Source organism: Rhinoraja longicauda, chromosome 7 (assembly GCF_053455715.1).
Source record: "Rhinoraja longicauda isolate Sanriku21f chromosome 7, sRhiLon1.1, whole genome shotgun sequence".
Classification (NCBI taxonomy): Eukaryota; Metazoa; Chordata; class Chondrichthyes; order Rajiformes; family Arhynchobatidae; genus Rhinoraja; species Rhinoraja longicauda.
The window spans coordinates 50,456,681-50,475,697 of NC_135959.1; the positions used below are offsets into that span (position 1 = coordinate 50,456,681).

Genomic DNA, 19,017 nt, shown 5'->3' on the forward strand with positions numbered 1-19,017 from the left:
GAGAGAAGGAGTGGGTGACATTTCGGGTCGAGACCCTTCTTCAGACTAATGTCAGGGGAGTGCAGAGTACAGAGATAAAACGTAGTCCGAGACAGTAAGCCTGGTAGGAGAACTGGAAAGGGGGAGGGATGAGAGAGGGAAAGCAAGGGCTGCTTGAAGTTAGAGAAGTCAATGTTCATACCACTGGGGTGCAAGCTACCCAAGCAAAATATGAGGTGCTGTTCCTCCAATTTGTGCTGACAATCGAGGTCCAGGACAGAAAGGTCAGTGTGGGAATGGGAGTTAAAGTGTTGAGCAACCGGGATATCAGGTGTTTAGGCGAACCAAGTGGAGGTGTTCAGCGAAAAGATAGCCGAGGCTGGGCTTCGTCCCGCCGATATATAGGAGTCCACACCTGGAGCAACGGATACAGTAGATGAGGTTGGAGGAGGTGCAAGTGAACCTCTGCCTCACGTGAAAAGACTGACGGAGTCCTTAGATGGAGTCGAGGGGGGAGTTAAAGGGACAGGTGTTGCATCTCTTACGGTTGCTAGGGAAAGTAGCTGGGGAGGGGGTGGTTTGGGTGGGAAGGGACGAGTTGACCAGGGAGTTGCAGAGGGAACGGTCTCTGCAAAAAGCAGAAAGGCGTGGAGATGGGAAGATGTGGCTAGTAGTGGGATCCCATTGGAAGTGGCGAAAATGTCTTCTTCAGACTGATATCAGGGGGGCGGGACAAAGGAAGGATATAGGTGGAGACAGGAAGATAGAGGGAGAACTGGGAAGGGGGAGGGGAAGAGAAGGACAGTGGAATCTCGGTGGCTGAGCACTTCAACTCCCCCTCCCATTCCCAGTCTGACCTTTCTGTCATGGGCCTCCTGCAGTGCCATAGTGATGCCCACCGGAAATTGGAGGAACAGCACCTCATATTTCGCTTGGGCAGCTTGCAGCCCAGCGGTATGAACATTGACTTCTCCAACTTTAGATAGTTCCTCTGTCCCTCTCTTCCCCTCCCCCTTCCCAGTTCTCCCTCTATCTTCCTGTCTCCACCTATATCCTTCCTTTGTCCCGCCCCCTGACATCAGTCTGAAGAAGGGTCTCGACCCGAAACGTCACCCATTCCTTCTCTCCTGAGATACTGCCTGACCTGCTGAGTAACTCCAGCATTTTGTGAATAAATACCTTCAATTTGTACCAGCATCTGCAGTTATTTTCTTACAACCCAGTGGTATGAATATTGATTTCTCTAACTTCAAGTAACTCTTGCATTCCCTCCATCCCTCCCCCAGTCAAGTTGTACCAGCTTCAAAGTCGTCTTGTTGAGTCTCATTGTCTGTTACTCGTTTTCATCTAACACACAGCTACAATGGCCCGTTTCCTTTATCATCGTTACTTTTCTGCATATCTTTCATTCATTTGTTCTATTTCTCTCTACATCACAATCTATATCTCTCGTTTCCCTTTCCCCAGAGTGTCGGAAAAGGGGCCTCGACCCAAAACGTCACCTATTACTTTTCTCCAGGTATGCTGTCTGACCCACTGAGTTACTCTAGCTTTTTGTGTCTATCATTAGAATATAATCTCCTCAACTCTTTGAGCTTGTTCCAAAATTCAATTAGGCCATCTGCATTTTAACTTTATAATAATTCTGTCCAATGAAATGGAGGGCATATTTATAATTTACTTTGCTGAAATTGACTTTAGACTTTACTTTAGACAGAGCGGAAACAGGCCCTTCAGCCGACCGAATCCACACCAACCAACACTGGCATTATCCTACACACTCAGGGCAATTTACAATTTTACAGAAGCCAATTAACCTACAAACCAAACCTATATGTCTTTGGAGTGTGGGAGGAAATCGGGAGGACCCGGAGAAAACCCAGGCAGTCACAGAGAGAATGTACTGGCAGCACCCATAGTCAGGATTGAAGTAGGTTAATTGGCTGGGTAAATGTAAAAATTGTCCCTAGTGGGTGTAGGATAGTGTTAATGTACGGGGATCACTGGGCGGCACGGACTTGGAGGGCCGAAAAGGCCTGTTTCCGGCTGTATATATATGATATGATAACCCAGGTCTCTGGTGTTGTCGGGCAGCAACTCTATCGATGAGCCACTGTGCCCCAAGAATGCCCTTGACATCACTAGAAATTATAGCAGAACAGCAAATAGCATTTTTTATTTACCCGAGATGCTACCCCTTATCCAAATTTTGGATATGTTGCATTTCTTTTGCAAAATGGCTTCGTTAAAGCATTTTGTTGACGTTCCTTTGCATGTGCCTGGACAATTGTTGCAAACTAACAATGACAATAATGTATGGCACCACATTCACGAAAATACTAGTTAAAAATCAAGAACTAAAATCAATCGATCGAAGAACAGCTCATTTAACACTGCCCTTCTGGCCCATGTGATCGTGTTCACTTCGGCGCACTGAATCCGTATTGACCAACGATCACTCGTACACTCTACCACTGTGCCGCAGTGTTGTTACTGCAGCCAACACAATCAAGGACCACTCCCAGTCATACTTTGTTCTCCCCTTTCCTATTGGGTAGAAGCATGTAACACCAGATTCAAGAACAGTCTCCTCAATACTGTTATTAACTTTTGAATGGAGCTTTTGCATGTTAAGATTGAATTCCCCAAGTCCCAATCTACCTCATTGCGCCACATATTATTTTTCCTTCTGCACTTTCTCTGAAGCTGCAATGCTATTTCTTCGACAAGCCACAAAATGTTCGGAGTAACTCAGCAGGCGAGGCAGCATCTCTTGAGACATGGAATGGGTGATGTTTTGGGTCTCAACCCTTCTTCAGATGTCTCAACCCAAAACGTCACCCATTCCTTCTCTCCAGAGATGCTGCCCGTCCTGCTGAGTCACACCAACATTTTGTGTCTATCTTCAGTGCAAACCTGCATCTGCACTTCCTTCCTACACACTATATTCTTCACTTGGTTTACTTATTCTTTTTCACTACCTATTATACTCATGTGCAATATGACTGTATTCATTGCCAGAAGAGCACATAGAAAACCATTTTTCATTGTATCTCTGTCGGGAAGATGCTGACTACAGCATATTGGAACCAGGACTAATGCCTTTAGGAATGTGTCTTTTTGATCTATAGAGCATAAAACATCCGGTCTAGTCGTTGTTCTTTGGAGTGGGCACTCGGGGCAGACAAGTATAGTGATATCCTTGCTGCGGTCCTGACATTGCCGCCAGCTGATATAGTAAAGCTTGTGTTGGTTTACCTAACCCATTGTGTGTTGTCTGTTTTAAGAAGAAGCGAACTTTAACATTGGCATAGTCGGCAGGATCTCGCTGGAACTGTCAACCAACAACTGAGTAAGAGGCTGCAGAGTGACCTTGACCAGACGGGGAGAAAACTGAGCTCTAGTCAGACCCTTTGAGACTGACCTCCCGAAGAAGCTCCAGGGAACATATGTGGCCCCCCGTCAGAGGTTGATCTGGTTCCTGCCGAGATCCTTAATGCAGACAACTAAGGTAAGACCCATTGTGAAGGTTTATGCTACTATGTAGTCAGCAATTGGATAGAGCAAGCTAAAAATGTTTGTTGTAAATTAAGAGGTTTTTGCTACCGAGTAAGTAGTCAGCAAATGGATAAAGCAAGCTAAAAAGGTTTGACGTAAATTAAGAGGTTTTTGCTACTAAGTAGTCGGCAATTGGATAATAGAGTTAAAAAGCCGACAAGGGTTATAGACCGTCAGAAGGATGGTAACAGATCGGCTCCGCAGGTAAAAAGTCTGTCGTGCAAAATTAAGTAAGTGCTAAAAGACACTGCAATAATGGGTAACAATTTGGACAAAAGTGACGGGGGAAACGCCTGTACAACATATGTGTAATTTGAATCCTAAAAGTAATAACGATTATAGAGTGTTAAGTTATTAAAAAGTTTAGATATCATATCATATCATATATATACAGCCGGAAACAGGCCTTTTCGGCCCTCCAAGTCCGTGCCGCCCAACGATCCCCGCACATTAACACTATCCTACACCCACTAGGGACAATTTTTACATTTACCCAGCCAATTAACCTACATACCTGTACGTCTTTGGAGTGTGGGAGGAAACCGAAGATCTCGGAGAAAACCCACGCAGGTCACGGGGAGAACGTGTAGCACCCGTTGTCAGTGCTTACAGTGCAGCACCCGTAGTCAGGATCGAACCCGAGTCTCCGGTGCTGCATTCGCTGTAAAGCAGCAACTCTACCGCTGCGCTACCGTGCCGCCTAAGATGATGAATCCTGGCCAGGAGGAGGAACTTGGAATGTCGAGACCATTAAAAAAGCAGAGATGTTGATATGGGAAAGAGACGCAGGAAAGAAATGGAAAAACAGAATTAAGGATGGAAAGTGTTGCAGCTGGAATGCCAGTGGGCAGAGGAACAAGAGAAAAGAACTAAGGGACAGGCGGGAGGTAAAACACAAGTGATGGTTATTAATTATAAGAAAAATAGTACTGGAAAGTCCCCCGGAGGAGACCCTATGTCTGGCACAGCGACGCTGTTTGATAGTGAAGATGAGGATTCAGATGATCCCGGGAGGCGCCCACCTCCCTATGCCCCACCGGCAGCGATGGCACCCTTGCCTGTAGCAGCTCCGGTGGTAACACCCATATACCCCGACGTTCCGCCGCCATGAAGCTCCCCAGAATTTGGAGCAGGGCAAAAAACACTCAGATGGGAGGAACCAGAGGAGGAAATGAGCAAGGTAATAGAAAGTGCACAAAACTTAGTGATTGACCCAGAGGGATCAATCGGGGAGTAAGAACCAAACCTAGAAAAAGGGCTGTGCAGAACCTCCCTATGAGAGCTGTGACAAACCCTAGGGCAGGACAAGACAATCAGGAAGATACCATGCAGATGTACGGACTCTGGAAACCACATGAACAGTGTATGATACGAGATAAAGCCCCAAATTGCCACAAGACCCCTCAGGACCTTGTAGACTACCTCCGCAGTACGGTAAAATATTATCAGGCTAAGGACCGTGATATTTGGTCGATGACTATGTCGCTTCTGTCACCAGCCGAACAACAGAAGTGGAAGAATACAATGGAACATCAGACATGGCAGGCACTAAAGGCAGCACAATGGCATGCAGACCAGGCAGGTTGTATAAACTTTATGATGGCTAACCTATTTGAATGGTTAACAAAAAAACCAATTAACATGTCGGTGGTCCTCGATTGTAAGCCCAGTCCAAAAGAAGACCCCCAGTCGTATTAAGATCGCTTCACTAGTACCTGTGGAACCCATGCAGGGGACCGGTGTATAACACTGGAAACAGGTCCCCAGCTTTTAATGCTATATTTATGAGCTGTCTCCCACTCAAGGTGCAGGCAATGATTAAAACAAACAAACTGGTCAGACAACGACATAACCCAAATGAGACATGCAGTAACCGCGTTTTGGGCTGATGGTGCCGGAAACACGGATACCCACTGTGCACGCAAATCTTGCCTGGTATCCACGATGCTGCTGTTGCTGCAGCAAACATTACCACGCATCAACCAGTAATTATCTTCACGACTCATTGTGTTGCAGCATTAATGAATGCGGGACAAACCAAATACCTGACACAGGCATGATTGGGCCGTTATTAATTAACTCTTTTGAATAACCCCAATTTGACATTTCAGCACTGCTCTACGATTAATCCTTTAGCATTTCTGACACAGCCACCCGAACCATGTACTGATCCTCCACATGACTGTGCCCAAGCCAATGCAATTCTGATCAACCCGAGGGAGGATTTCTCGGATGTTCCTCTGAAAAATGCAGTCAACCTGGTTTGTGGACGGCTCTTCCATAATCCCTGAAACGGGCCAGCGAGCTTCCGGCTACTCCGTTCTTAGCCAAACTACAACAGTGTTGGAGGAAGGACGATTCCAAAACTCTGTGTCTGCTCAGCAGGCAGAACAGTTCGCCCTCACCAGAGCCTGCATTTTGGCACAAGATAGGTGCATTAACATTTACACTGACTCTCGCTATGCTTTCAGAGTAGCACACAACTTTGGTGCATTATAGCAACATCGAGGCTTTTTCACCTCTGCTGGTACAACTATTAAAAACGCAGTCTATGTTAGTAACCTTTTATCTGCTCTCAAGCTCCAACTCGCCATCGTCAAATGTAAAGCTCACACGAGAAAAGACGACCCAATTTCTAAAGGCAATGCGCCGATCGGATTGCTAGAAATGCCACTCAGTTCTCCCTCACCAGTGCCGCAGGGTAACGCAGTCCTAGCAACCAGAACAGTCTTGCCAGACATGGGGGAGGTATCTTACAGAAGGACGCCTCTGATGGCCAAAAACAACTATGAAACGAGAAGGCTGTGTCATTGATTCCACCACGGGATTCTGGCTCACCCCTATTTTTCATATTTTAGATACAGCGCGGAAACAGGCCTTTTCGGCCCACCAAGTCCGCACTGCCCAGTGATCCCCGCACATTAACACTATCCTATTCACACTAGGGACAATTTTTACATTTACCCAGTCAATTAACCTACATACCTGTACGTCTTTGGAGTGTGGGAGGAAACCGAAGATCTCGGAGAAAACCCACGCAGGTCACGGGGAGAACGTACAAACTCCTTACAGTACAGCACCCGTAGTCAGGATCGAACCTGAGTCTCAGGCACTGCATTCGCTGTAAAGCGGCAACTCTACCGCTGCGCTACCGTGCCGCCCTCTCGGACAAGTTTGTGTACCTGATGCATTTTTACCTGCCTTACTAACATATACTCACTCCCTTACCCATGCTGGTAAGGAGGGAATTATTAGGATGACGAAGGAAATGTGGTGGCACCCGAAAATTCGGCAACAGGCTCTGAACCAGGCGTCTGAATGTAAAATTTGCCAACAAAGTAATCCAGACAAACCAATTAAGGTACCCTCAGGGGTAACACCAATGCCATCATGACCATTTGAATGCATACAGATTGATTTCATTGAAATGCCAAGGGCCCATTTCTATAAATATTGCTTAGTGATTTTAGATTTATTTAGCAGGTGGATTGAAGCTCTACCAACCACTAATAATACTGCTGAAACTACAGTAACATTGTTGTTAAGAGGTTATTCCCAGGTTCGGCCTACCTACTGTCATAAGCTCGGACAATGGTCCCCATTTTATTACCACTATTAATAAGGAACCATGTGCACATTTTAATATCCGACAGCAATTTCACTGTGTACACCACCCACAGGCATCCGGGATGGTGGAAAGAGCCAATGGGGTGTTGAAAAACAAGATTACCAAGCTAATGGGAGAAATGGGACAGACGTGGATTAAAGTATTACCCTTAGCATTATTTGAAATGAGGGTAACACCCCAGTGCTACAAAGCTATCCCCGGCAGAAATTATCTACGGTAAACCTCTACTAAGCCCCTGGGGAGCAAGCATCACCTATGCAGGAACCTTAGATTTACGCGCATTAAATGGTGAAATGATAACCTATGCTCAGCGGCTTATCCATATTTTGTCAGCATTACATCTACAGGTAAAGGAGTCCCAGAGGCCGCTACCTGACAGTGACCAGATCAAAATAATCCAACCAGGGAACTACGTACATATAAGAAACCGGGATCGCAAGAAGCTCGACCCCCGTTGGGACAGACCATACCAGGTGCTGCTGACTACACCGACAGCAGTGAAGGTTGAAAACCACCCGCGTTCGATAAATCTCTCCGACTGCAAGAAGATTGGATGCAAGAATGACACGAATGTTGCTCGTTATGCTGACGGTCCTAACCATGGCCCAAGTAGAATGGACAAATACCTATCTGTCTATGAGCCATGATTTGCCGTACGGGCACACGGGACTGAATGATGGGTTCCGACTAGCAGCAAGGAAGTTAGTGTAGGAAAATAACTGCAGATGCTGGTACAAATCGAAGGTATCACAAAATGCTGGAGTAACTCAGCAGGTCAGGCACTTTCCCCAGCAACTGCAGGAGATGCAACACCTGTCCCTTTACCTCCCCCCTCGACTCCATCCAAGGACCCAAACAGTCTTTTCAGGGGAGACAGAGGTTCCCCTGCACCTCCTACAACCTCATCTATTGTATCTGCTGCTCCAGGTGTCAACTTCTCTACATCGGCGAGACTAAACGGAGGCTCCGCGATTGTTTCCCTCAAAACCTTCGCTCAGTCCGCCTTAACCAACCTGATCTCCCGGTGGCTGAGCACTTCAACCCCTCCTCCCACTCCCAGTCTGACCTTTCTATCATGGGCCTCCTCCATTGCCATAGTGAGGCCCACCGGAAATTGGAGGAACAGCACCTCATATTTTGCCTGGGCAGCTTACAGCCAAGCGGTATGAACATTGACTTCTCTAACTTTAGATAGTTCCTCTGTCCCTCTCTTCCCCTCCCCCTTCCCAGTTCTCCCACTGTCTTCCTGTCTCCACCTATATCCTTTCTTTGTCCCGCCCCCCTGACATCAGTCTGAAGAAGGGTCTCGACACAAAATGTCACCCATTCCTTCTCTCCTAGATGCTGCCTGACCTGTTGAGTTACTCCAGCATTTTGTGATACCTTCGATTTGTACCAGCATCTGCAGTTATTTTCCTACCTAAAGAACAATCACTGTTAGCTAGAAGGTAACATCAAAGCAAACAGAGGGACAGTCAGGCTGGTCTCTGTAGAGCCAAAGTGATAATTTAACACTTGGATGTTGAAGCCAGATAATGGCAGAATATATATTTGTGATTTCTCCTTCATGGTTAATAACCAGTAAACCAGGCTATCAAACAAATCACTGAAACACTCAAATACGTTTTAAAAGTGTCTGTAAGGGCTTTGATGGATCAATACAGCAGGTATCATAGCCTGTTTGGGCTGACATTAACATTAAGCTAAATAGTCTTCTGTGCAACATGACAATTTTACGAGTCATTAGGACTTTCCCAATGAAAAGTGGACTGTAAAAGATGAGAAATACTTTACCTCTTTGCAAGTTCATATTCTTTGGCTTCGTAGTAGAGTTTTGCAAACAAAAATCCTTTGAGTGATTTCTAAAGCAAAGTAAAATAAATTTCAGCCAAATGTTTTTTTTATATATAAGAATCCATTCATCCAAAGTTCTGGTCACAAAACATCTCAACAAAAAATTAAATTGCACACATAATGCACTGCAAATTAAGCCCTAAAAGTAGATGTACTGCAGCCAAGTAGTTCAAGTATATAAAGGTAAAACAGTTCTGGGAATAAGGAAGTCTTGGGGAAACAAATCGAAACTAACTATACTTGGAAGTAAATCACTACTGTTTAAAAAAGTCCATAATCATACAAAAACACTGATACAGTCGTAGCCTTCAGTACTGCTCTGACCTACAGTAAATCCGACGTCTAACCTAATTACCACACTGCCTATTGCAGTTTAATGAAAGCGTGGTGCTGAAAGCACGGCCCAGCTCCGGCCTGGGAGCCCCAGCCTGGCAAGGCCCACCAGTCCCCGCCTCAGCCAGAGTCAGCATTGCCCGCTGCCGCTGCCCCGCCGCTGCTGCCTGAGCGAAAGGGCGGCAGCCCGATGGCGGCTCCCCGGACACTCACCTCGCGGGGCGAGTGCGGCTTGGCGCCCTGCACTGAGGCGATGTACTTCTCCACCTCCTCCTTGCTGCGTATCATGTTTGCGGGGCAACTTCGGGCGCCGCGTACGTAATCCACCGGTCAGTCGGCCGCCCGCCCAGTCGTCAGCAGCAGCGCCGCCGCCGCCGCCCCCTCCTCTTCCCTCTTCCCTCTTCCCTCTTCCCTCCGCCCTCGCAGCGCGCACGATCGCGAGGGCCCGTTCGGCCGATCAGCGCGAGACCCAACGGCTCGTCCCGTCTGCCGCCCCTCCGCGCGTGCGCACAGATGACCCCCGTCGTTCCCAAGCTGACGTCATAAGGAGCCCTGACGTCAGCGCCGTGGCGGGGCTTCCATTCAAAGCTCTCGCGAGGCTTCACGAACAGGACCGCAGTGACTCACAGAGTGGAAACAGGCCCTTCGGCCCAACGTGCCCACACCGGCCAACAATGTCCCAGCTACACTCGTCCCACCTGCCCACGTTTGGTCCATATCCCTCCAAACCTGTCCTATCCATGTACCTGGGGTAGTCCCAGCCTCAACTACCTCCTCTGGCAGCTTGTTCCATGCACCCACTACCCTTTTACGTGATCTCTACCTTGGCAATAGACAATAGACAATAGGTGCAGGAGTAGGCCATTCAGCCCTTCGAGCCAGCACCGCCATTCAATGCGATCATGGCTGATCACTCTCAATCAGTACCCCGTTCCTGCCTTCTCCCCATACCCCCTCACTCCGCTATCCTTAAGAGCTCTATCCAGCTCTCTCTTGAAAGCATCCAACGAACTGGCCTCCACTGCCTTCTGAGGCAGAGAATTCCACACCTTCACCACTCTCTGACTGAAAAAGTTCTTCCTCATCTCCGTTCTAAATGGCCTACCCCTTATTCTTAAACTGTGGCCCCTTGTTCTGGACTCCCCCAACATTGGGAACATGTTTCCTGCCTCTAATGTGTCCAATCCCCTAATTATCTTATATGTTTCAATAAGATCCCCCCTCATCCTTCTAAATTCCAGTGTATACAAGCCTAATTGCTCCAGCCTTTCAACATACGACAGTCCCGCCATTCCGGGAATTAACCTAGTGAACCTACGTTGCACGCCCTCAATAGCAAGAATATCCTTCCTCAAATTTGGAGACCAAAACTGCACACAGTACTCCAGGTGCGGTCTCACCAGGGCCCGGTACAACTGTAGAAGGACCTCTTTGCTCCTATACTCAACTCCTCTTGTTATGAAGGCCAACATTCCATTGGCTTTCTTCACTGCCTGCTGTACCTGCATGCTTCCTTTCAGTGACTGATGCACTAGGACACCCAGATCTCGTTGAACATCCCCTCTTCCTAACTTGACACCATTCAGATAATAATCTGCCTTTCTATTCTTACTTCCAAAGTGAATAACCTCACACTTATCTACATTAAACTGCATCTGCCATGTATCCGCCCACTCACACAACCTATCCAAGTCACCCTGCAGCCTTATTGCATCTTCCTCACAATTCACACTACCCCCCAGCTTAGTATCATCTGCAAATTTGCTAATGGTACTTTTAATCCCTTCGTCTAAGTCATTAATGTATATCGTAAATAGCTGGGGTCCCAGCACCGAACCTTGCGGTACCCCACTGGTCACTGCCTGCCATTCCGAAAGGGACCCATTTATCCCCACTCTTTGCTTTCTGTCTGTCAACCAATTTTCTATCCATGTCAGTACCCTACCCCCAATACCATGTGCTCTAATTTTGCCCACTAATCTCCTATGTGGGACCTTGTCGAAGGCTTTCTGAAAGTCGAGGTACACCACATCCACTGACTCTCCCCTGTCAATTTTCCTAGTTACATCCTCAAAAAATTCCAGTAGATTTGTCAAGCATGATTTCCCCTTCGTAAATCCATGCTGACTCGGAATGACCCTGTTACTGCTATCCAAATGCTCAGCAATTTCGTCTTTTATAATTGACTCCAGCATCTTCCCCACCACTGATGTCAGACTAACTGGTCTATAATTACCCGTTTTCTCTCTCCCTCCTTTCTTAAAAAGTGGGATAACATTTGCTATCCTCCAATCCACAGGAACTGATCCTGAATCTATAGAACATTGGCGATCGTTTTCGCTGAAGTTAACACCACTCAATCTGCCTAAACCTACCTGATTTCCCGTTTGCTAAACTCTTTAACTCCCCCTCCCAGGCCTGCTGAGATAACCACTCATGAGGTGTTTGTGCAGTAATCAACCAGAACCATTCCCACACTGGCCATTCTGTCCTTGTGTAACCTCTCTTGTGTCATTTTCTGGTAAAATGAATTGAACTGGACACTGACCTTTCTGCCCCGGGCCTCCTCCATTGTCAGAGTGAGGCCCAGCACAAATTGGAGGAACAGCATCTCATATTTTGCTTGGGTAGCTTGCACCTCAGTGGTATGAATGTTTTCCCCCTCTCCATCCCTTCCCAGTTCTCCAACCAGTCTAACTGTCCCTCTGATTACATTGTATCTGTCTGCTTTTTTGTCACCTTCTAGCTAACTGGTCTATTCTACATTTTCCTTGAACTGCATCTCTTTTGATCTCTTACACTTCCTTATCTCTGTAACTCTCTTCCCTGACACTTAGTCTGAAGAAGGGTCTTGACCCGTAACGTCACCCACTCCTTCTATCCAGAGATGCTGCCTGTCCCGCTGAGTTACTTCAACATTTTGTGTCTACCTCCTCTGGCAGCTTGTTCCATACACCCACCACTCTTTGTGTGAAAAAGGTACCCCTCAGATTCCTTTTAACCTCCATTGACTGTACGTGGAATAGTTGGTGATTCCAGTGCTTAGACACTGAACCATAGTTTCTTTGCCTAGATACACTAAACCATTGTTTCTTGTCCTAGATACACTAAACCATTAAGTTTCTTGTGCTAGGTACATGAAAGCACTCAGATTCTAGTGCGGGGAAAGAAAACTGCAGATCATGGTTTAAATCGAAGGTAGACACAAAATGCTGGAGTATCTCAGCGGGCCAGGCAACATCTCTGGAGAAAAGGAATGGGTGACATTTCGGGTCGAGACCCTTCTTCAGACTGATGTCTGGGGAGGGGGCGGGACAAAGATAGGATATAGTAAGAGACAGGAAGACAGTGGGAGAACTGGGAAGGGGGAGGGGAAAGAGGGACAGAGGAACTATCTAAAGTTAGAGAAGTCAATGTTCATACCGCTGGGGTGCAAACTGCCCAAGCGAAATGTGAAATGCTATTCCTCCAATTTGCGCTGGGCCTCACTCTGACAATGGAGGAGGCCCAGGACAGAAAGATCAGATTAGGAATGGGAGGGGGAGTTGAGGTGCTCAGCCACCGGGAGATCAGGTTGGTTAAGGTGCACTGAGTGGCGGTGTTGAGCGAAACGATCGCCGACCCTGCGCTTGGTCTCGCCGATGTAGAGAAGTTGACATCTGGAACAGTGGATACAATAGATAAGGTTGGTCGAGGTGCAGGTGAACCTCTGCCTCACCTGGAAAGACTGTTTGGGTCCTTGGATGGAGTTGAGGGGGGGAGGTAAAGGGACAAGTGTTGCATCTCCAGCGGTTGCAGGGGAATGTATCTGGGGAGGGGGTGGTTTCGGTGGGATGGGACGAGTGGACCAGGGAGTTACGGAGGGAATGGTCTCTGCGGAATGCAGAAAGGGGTGGAGATGGGAAGATGTGGTCAGTCGTGGGATCCCGTTGGAGGTGGTGGAAATGTTGGAGGATAATTTGTTGAATGCGACGGCTGATGGGGTGGAAGGTGAGGACAAGGGAGGCTCTATCCTTGTTACGAATGGGGAGAGGGGGAGCAAGAGCGGAGACACTTGTGCTAGACACTAAAGCACTTAGATTCTTGTGCTACAGAGGCGCCATAGAATGAATCTTATCGGGATGCATCGCAGCATGGTTTAGGAAGTTCCATCCAGCATCAGGATGTTAAAGTACATAAAGTACTGTGATCCCTGTCTGTAGACATACTGAAGTATAGGAAGGGATGAGTGAACCAAGCAGTTGCGGAGGTAGCGATCTTTGGGGAAGGCGGAAAGGGGTGGAGACGCAAAGATATGACGGTGGGATCACGATGGAGGTGACAGATATGTCAGAGGTTGATGTGTAAGATGTAGAGGCTGGTGGCATGAAAGGCAAGGACCAGAGGAATTCTATCCTTGTTCCATCTGGGGAGAGAGGGAGCGAGAGAAGAATTATGGGACAGTGGAGAGGGATCTATCTATCTATGACAGCAGGGGGAAACGACATTTACTAAAGAAAAATAACTCAGTTAACCTAGAATGGAATGCCTAATCTTGGAATCAGAGACGGAGAAATTGAGTGTAGGGGATAGTGTCTGTACAAGAGGTAGAGCAGAGGATGTGTGGTCAGGGCAACTGGGAGTCAGTAGGTTTGTAGTAGACATCAGTCGAAAGTCTGTCCCTGTGATGGAGACAAAGATCAAGAGAGGGGAGAAGTGTGTCAGAGATAGTCCAAGTGAATTTGAGAACAGCATATAAGTTAGTGGTAAAGTTAATGAAATCAACAAGTTTTGCACGGGTGCAGGAGGCAGCCCCGATCTAGTCGTCGATGTAGCAGAGAGTTGGGGAATGGTGCCACCGTACAGATGGAACAAACATTGTTTGACATAACCAACAAAATGGTAGGCGTAGCTGGGGCCCACGTGAGTGCCCATGGATGCATCTTTAACGTGAAAAAAGGTGTTCCACCAGGCAGATGAGAATGTTTGTAGAGGGAAACTGATTGGGTGTCGGTTCAAGGAAGAACAGGAGGGTCCCAAAAGACCTTCCTGGTGGAGGATGGAGTAAAGGTATTAGACGTCCATGGTAAAGATGAGACAATGGGGCTTTTAAAATTGAAATTGAAAAAGTAGAAATTGAAAGTTATTTAATTCAATGATTCTCCACTGCAAAAAGGTCAAAGCTGAACCCAGAGATTGGAGAAATATTAATGAGAACATAGCATCGTGGAGTTGAAGTTGTTTGGGTGTATTGTTTCAAATGTGCCATCATACACCACTACTTTGTGGTCTATCAAAATGAGGCTTTCAGCTGGTGATACGAAGATCCTAGGGTACAAGACCCGATCCTGCCACGTTAATGCTTACACTTTGGTTGGCACAGGCATGTGCCTTGGCCCATACACAATAACTTTCTCTCTCACACACACACACACACACACTGGATGCCACAGGTACCTTCACCAGCCCGCCCCCCTCCATGCTTTAGATTTTCGTAATAGTGCGGAAACAGGCCCTTCAGCCCATGCCGACTAGCGATCACTCTGTACACTAACACTATCCTACAAACTCGGGACAATTTTACAGAAGCCAATTAACCTACAAACCTGCACGTCTTTAGAATGTGGGATGAAACCGGAGCACCCGGAGAAAACTCACGCGTTCACAGGGAGAACGTGCAAACTCAGTAGACAGCTCCCATAGTCAGGATCGAACCCGGGTCTCTGGCGCTGTATGGTAGCAATTTTACCAATGTGCCTCCTCTTCGCAATCCTCTCCCACCCCCCCCCACCCCACAATTTTGTTTAACTCGTATGCTCATCATTTGCTCAGTTCTTCCTGACCCAGACTCAGCTTTATCCCCACCCCCTCCCAACCTTCATCTCCTTTACCCCCTCCAGCACACCTGCCCGGGCTTGCAGCCTTACTCTGGCTCACACTCACACACCTGCCCACACTCCTGTAATGTAAGAGAAGCTTGGCCAGGAATGGGGCCAGCTCTGCAGCTGAAGCGCAATGTGTAATGAGTGCAGGTATGCAGGTAGTAACATGATAGGAGCATAGCCAGTAGCTGTGAACTGTGCCATTGGTTTTCATTCCCCTCCAGGCTTTGCATATTAAAATTTTATATTAGTAATTTGAGTTATTTTTTAACTTTATTTGCACCAGAAAACTTGTCAATATGAGTTATTTTTGTGTCATTTCAAAGTAAATCTATCGATGTGTCATTTCAAAGTAAATATATATATGCCCGGAAAGAAAGCGAGAGAATTTAATTATATGTGTTGACACTGAAATGTGCCTCATCTGCTATTAACACAATAAATCTTAAAATTAGTTAAAATTCTGATTTAATGGTGTAAATTGCAAGTGGCAAATTTCAGAGGTCAGCTTATGTCCATTTGGTCTAAATTCAAAACTTTCTCATTTACTTCAAAATAATAGAAAATCTAGGGATTGTCCTCCTGATGACTTCTTTACCACTGTCAAGTCAGTGTAATGAAAGGTCACACAGACAATGAAGAAACTGTGTATAAATATTTCCACAATTTAAAACTCACTGTAGAGTTACCGTCATTCATAAGTCATAGCAGAAGTAGACCATTCGGCCAATAGAGTCTACTATTCAATCATGGCTGATTTTTTCACTCTCAACCCCATTCTCCTGCCTTCTCTCTATAACCCTTGACACCCTTACTAATCAAGAAGCTGTCAATCTCCACCTTAAAAATACCTGACGACCTGGCCTCCAAAGATGTCTGTGGCAATGAATTCCACAGATTCACCACCCTTCTGCTCTGTATGCATAAATGCAAGTCACTGATCTGCAATCCGTTTAAAATGTTGATAGAAAGGCGCAGACAAAATCGCATTCAACAGAACCACATGCACAAAATGCTGGAAGACAAGCCAGGTAAAGGATTCCTGAAGCACTCCCAACTTCCCAATATAATTGTAAGCGAGTTGAAACTCTTCTCTGGAGTATTACCTGTTCTCCATGTCAAAGGATGTTCGAAAAATAATAGAAAGGCTCGGACCTGAAGCAACCATTATTACTGTTCCATAACTTCTGTATATTAAAGTATGCTATGCTGATTTTAAAGAATGTTTTTAAGTACAAAGCTGTAAAGATGACCAAGTGCAACAATTCACAATATATATCTTTTATTACATAATACTGAATACTAGGACACTGTATGGGTGATACACAAAAAAATACATTCTTTAATAAGAAAATAAATTCAGTTGCGCTTCCCCACTCAACCGGACATATATATTTAGTTTAAGAAATTAATATACTGATGGCATTTCATAATAACTTCCACTAGAATGTATCAGTGACTAATTAGAAAACTAAAATTTGAGATGAACTCGTTTTCAGGTCATCTCATTCTGTAGCACCAGCATTTCAATTAATATGTTGAAATATCCCCCAAAAAAGTTACTGCATACTGTTAGCATGTCCAATAGTTTTGATACTTGCATTAAATTAAACCTTATAAAAAAAGTACAAATTTTGCTTTGATGATAGTTTGTAAAGCACCTCAAACTATAAAGGAGCAAGAACAAATATACTGTAGATATACTAGTCCACTTTATTTTAGCAATCAAGTTTCCCTGGAGAGTTTAAAATATTTTTTGCAGAACATTAAAAAATATAAATGTAGCAGTTGACCAGTTTTGCTTTCAAGTATATGTAGGGAAACCATTGGATTTATTCCTTTGTTGTATTACAGTTATCTATCATGCTAAATACATTAAGCAATAAACAAATTGTACAATTTAAAAGCATGCAAACAGAACTATTTTCTGTCAAAAATGAGTACTGCAGTTATTGTTACAGTGCCTTTTTACTTGAAATATTAATGTGCGAGATATCAGTCATAAATGTACAAGGAGGCCACTCGATGACAGTTGGTGTAATTACCACCTTGAATTATTTAGGTGTTTTTTTTAATCTTGTAGTAGTTTTCAAAATTAAATCCTACCAAGTGCATAATCCTTGCATGTTTTGATGTTGCTCATTGATCTTGACAAGCAGTTCTCATGCACAAGATATTCCAGTTATTTCTGAATAATGCATAGTCTTACGATCAATATCTTAAATGATTATAAACTGTACAAAAATAGTGAAGGTTTATATGCATATATCATTTGAATATACTTTGAAATATACTGGTCAATACATCTGACAGCACACAATGAAGGAATGTGGAACTGTGCTTCTCTTTAATTTGATCGCATGTCCATAAATCCATAAATTCATTTACTTTAGTGGAGTGAAAGAGGCATTGATTTGGTGTAGTGTAAGCACAGTGTGAAATATATAAAGTAAACTACATTGTTACATGCTGCTAATCGAAGCATTTCAAATAGCGTCAAGTTGTTTTGGATTGCTGAATTATAAGCTGTGTTTCTACATGCGTGAACAGATTATATATTAAATCCCTCTACTGTTAGTTTTCCACTATTTTCAATTGCTGGGCATGCATTCGGAGGTTTAACAACATGTACCATATAACTAGTACCATTTTTGAAAAAAAAAATCCAATTCACCATTTTTGGAGATGGCAACATGGTGCAATGTGTTAAGTTTAGGATGTTATGTCAGAAATGTGAAATCTGGGTTCCCCCAATATATTCACATACTCAATCTCACAACTAATAAGGAAGGGGAGGGTATAATATACCAAAAAAAAGAGGATGGATCACATAGTCTGACAATATTGGTTTTGTGATTTCTGGACAATCAGGGATCAAGATTATATTTAAATAGGCCAATTAATTAACCAACCTGGTTATACTTGGGCAGCATCACAACACTATGGAGGAAACAACTTTAAAATATGGATTTTGCCTGACCCGTTGAGTCCCTCCATCAAGTTATTTTTTTTCAAGTTTCCAGCATCTGCTGGCTCTTGTGCCTTCAAATATTGATTATTTTAAAATTGATTATCGATTATTTAAATTGAACAAAAGGATATGGCTCTGCAAAGTTAAAACTATTCTTCTGTGGTAAACTTCAAAATTGGTTGAATTTAGGAGATTAATTTAATGGCAGGTAAATACAGTAATACTCCTTAATCCAACAAGCTCAGGACTGGTTGTGCCGAACTGATAGATTTTTCAGAATATTGGATGACATTGCCGTTAATACTCCAAAAATTTAACTTGATTTACTTTTAAGATGCTACACAGCAGAATAATGCATCTTCATGTTCACCTGGCGAGTTTAAAGCCGGCACAGGAACTTAGGTCCCAGAGAGTTTAAAGCCAGCACAGGAATGTAGGTCCCTGTGAGTTTAAAGGGTGCACAGGATCCGGGGTTCCACTGAGCCAGATACCAAACCACCAGGATTTCCAAACTGTCAATTAGTGGATTATTGGAGTTTTACCCTATTTGGAAATAATTTTGAATCTGAAACAATGTCTTCTGGAAATTGGCTGTTACTCATTGGTCTTCTTATTTGTGCCCAGCACTTTCAGCCAGTTTCTTCAGTCTTTTCTTCAACTCCAGAGGAAATTTCTCATAACATTTCTTACAAACAGGCTTCATATCAAACTCCACAAACTTGTTTCTGTGGAACAAAAATGAACAACTCAGATAAATATAATGTGCTCTGTTTATCCAACCTTAGTTTTCAAATGCAAATGTAATAAATGTAATCAAATAATTTGTTTTAAAT

The 19,017-nt window shown here is 44.8% G+C and overlaps 2 protein-coding genes across 5 annotated transcripts in view; both read right to left on the bottom strand.

The window, feature by feature from the left end:
• Positions 1 to 9,841, bottom strand: part of LOC144595631 (E3 SUMO-protein ligase RanBP2-like) — a 61,540-nt gene extending 51,699 nt beyond the window's left edge. Inside the window, exons 1-2 of the mRNA XM_078403211.1 lie at positions 9,566 to 9,841; positions 8,960 to 9,027 (exon numbers count right to left, since the gene is read on the bottom strand). Of these exons, the coding sequence (XP_078259337.1) occupies positions 8,960 to 9,027; positions 9,566 to 9,640 (143 nt within the window). The 5' untranslated portion in view covers positions 9,641 to 9,841. The remainder of the gene's footprint in view (positions 1 to 8,959; positions 9,028 to 9,565) is intronic.
• A 6,678-nt stretch (positions 9,842 to 16,519) lies between these two features.
• Positions 16,520 to 19,017, bottom strand: part of lims1 (LIM and senescent cell antigen-like domains 1) — a 99,840-nt gene continuing 97,342 nt past the window's right edge. For 2 of the 4 annotated variants that reach the window (XM_078402558.1, XM_078402560.1), the window contains one exon: positions 16,520 to 18,909. In XM_078402558.1, coding sequence (XP_078258684.1) covers positions 18,795 to 18,909 — 115 coding nt within the window. In that variant the 3' untranslated portion in view covers positions 16,520 to 18,794. The remainder of the gene's footprint in view (positions 18,910 to 19,017) is intronic. The other 2 variants (XM_078402557.1, XM_078402559.1) reach the window with 1 other exon arrangement.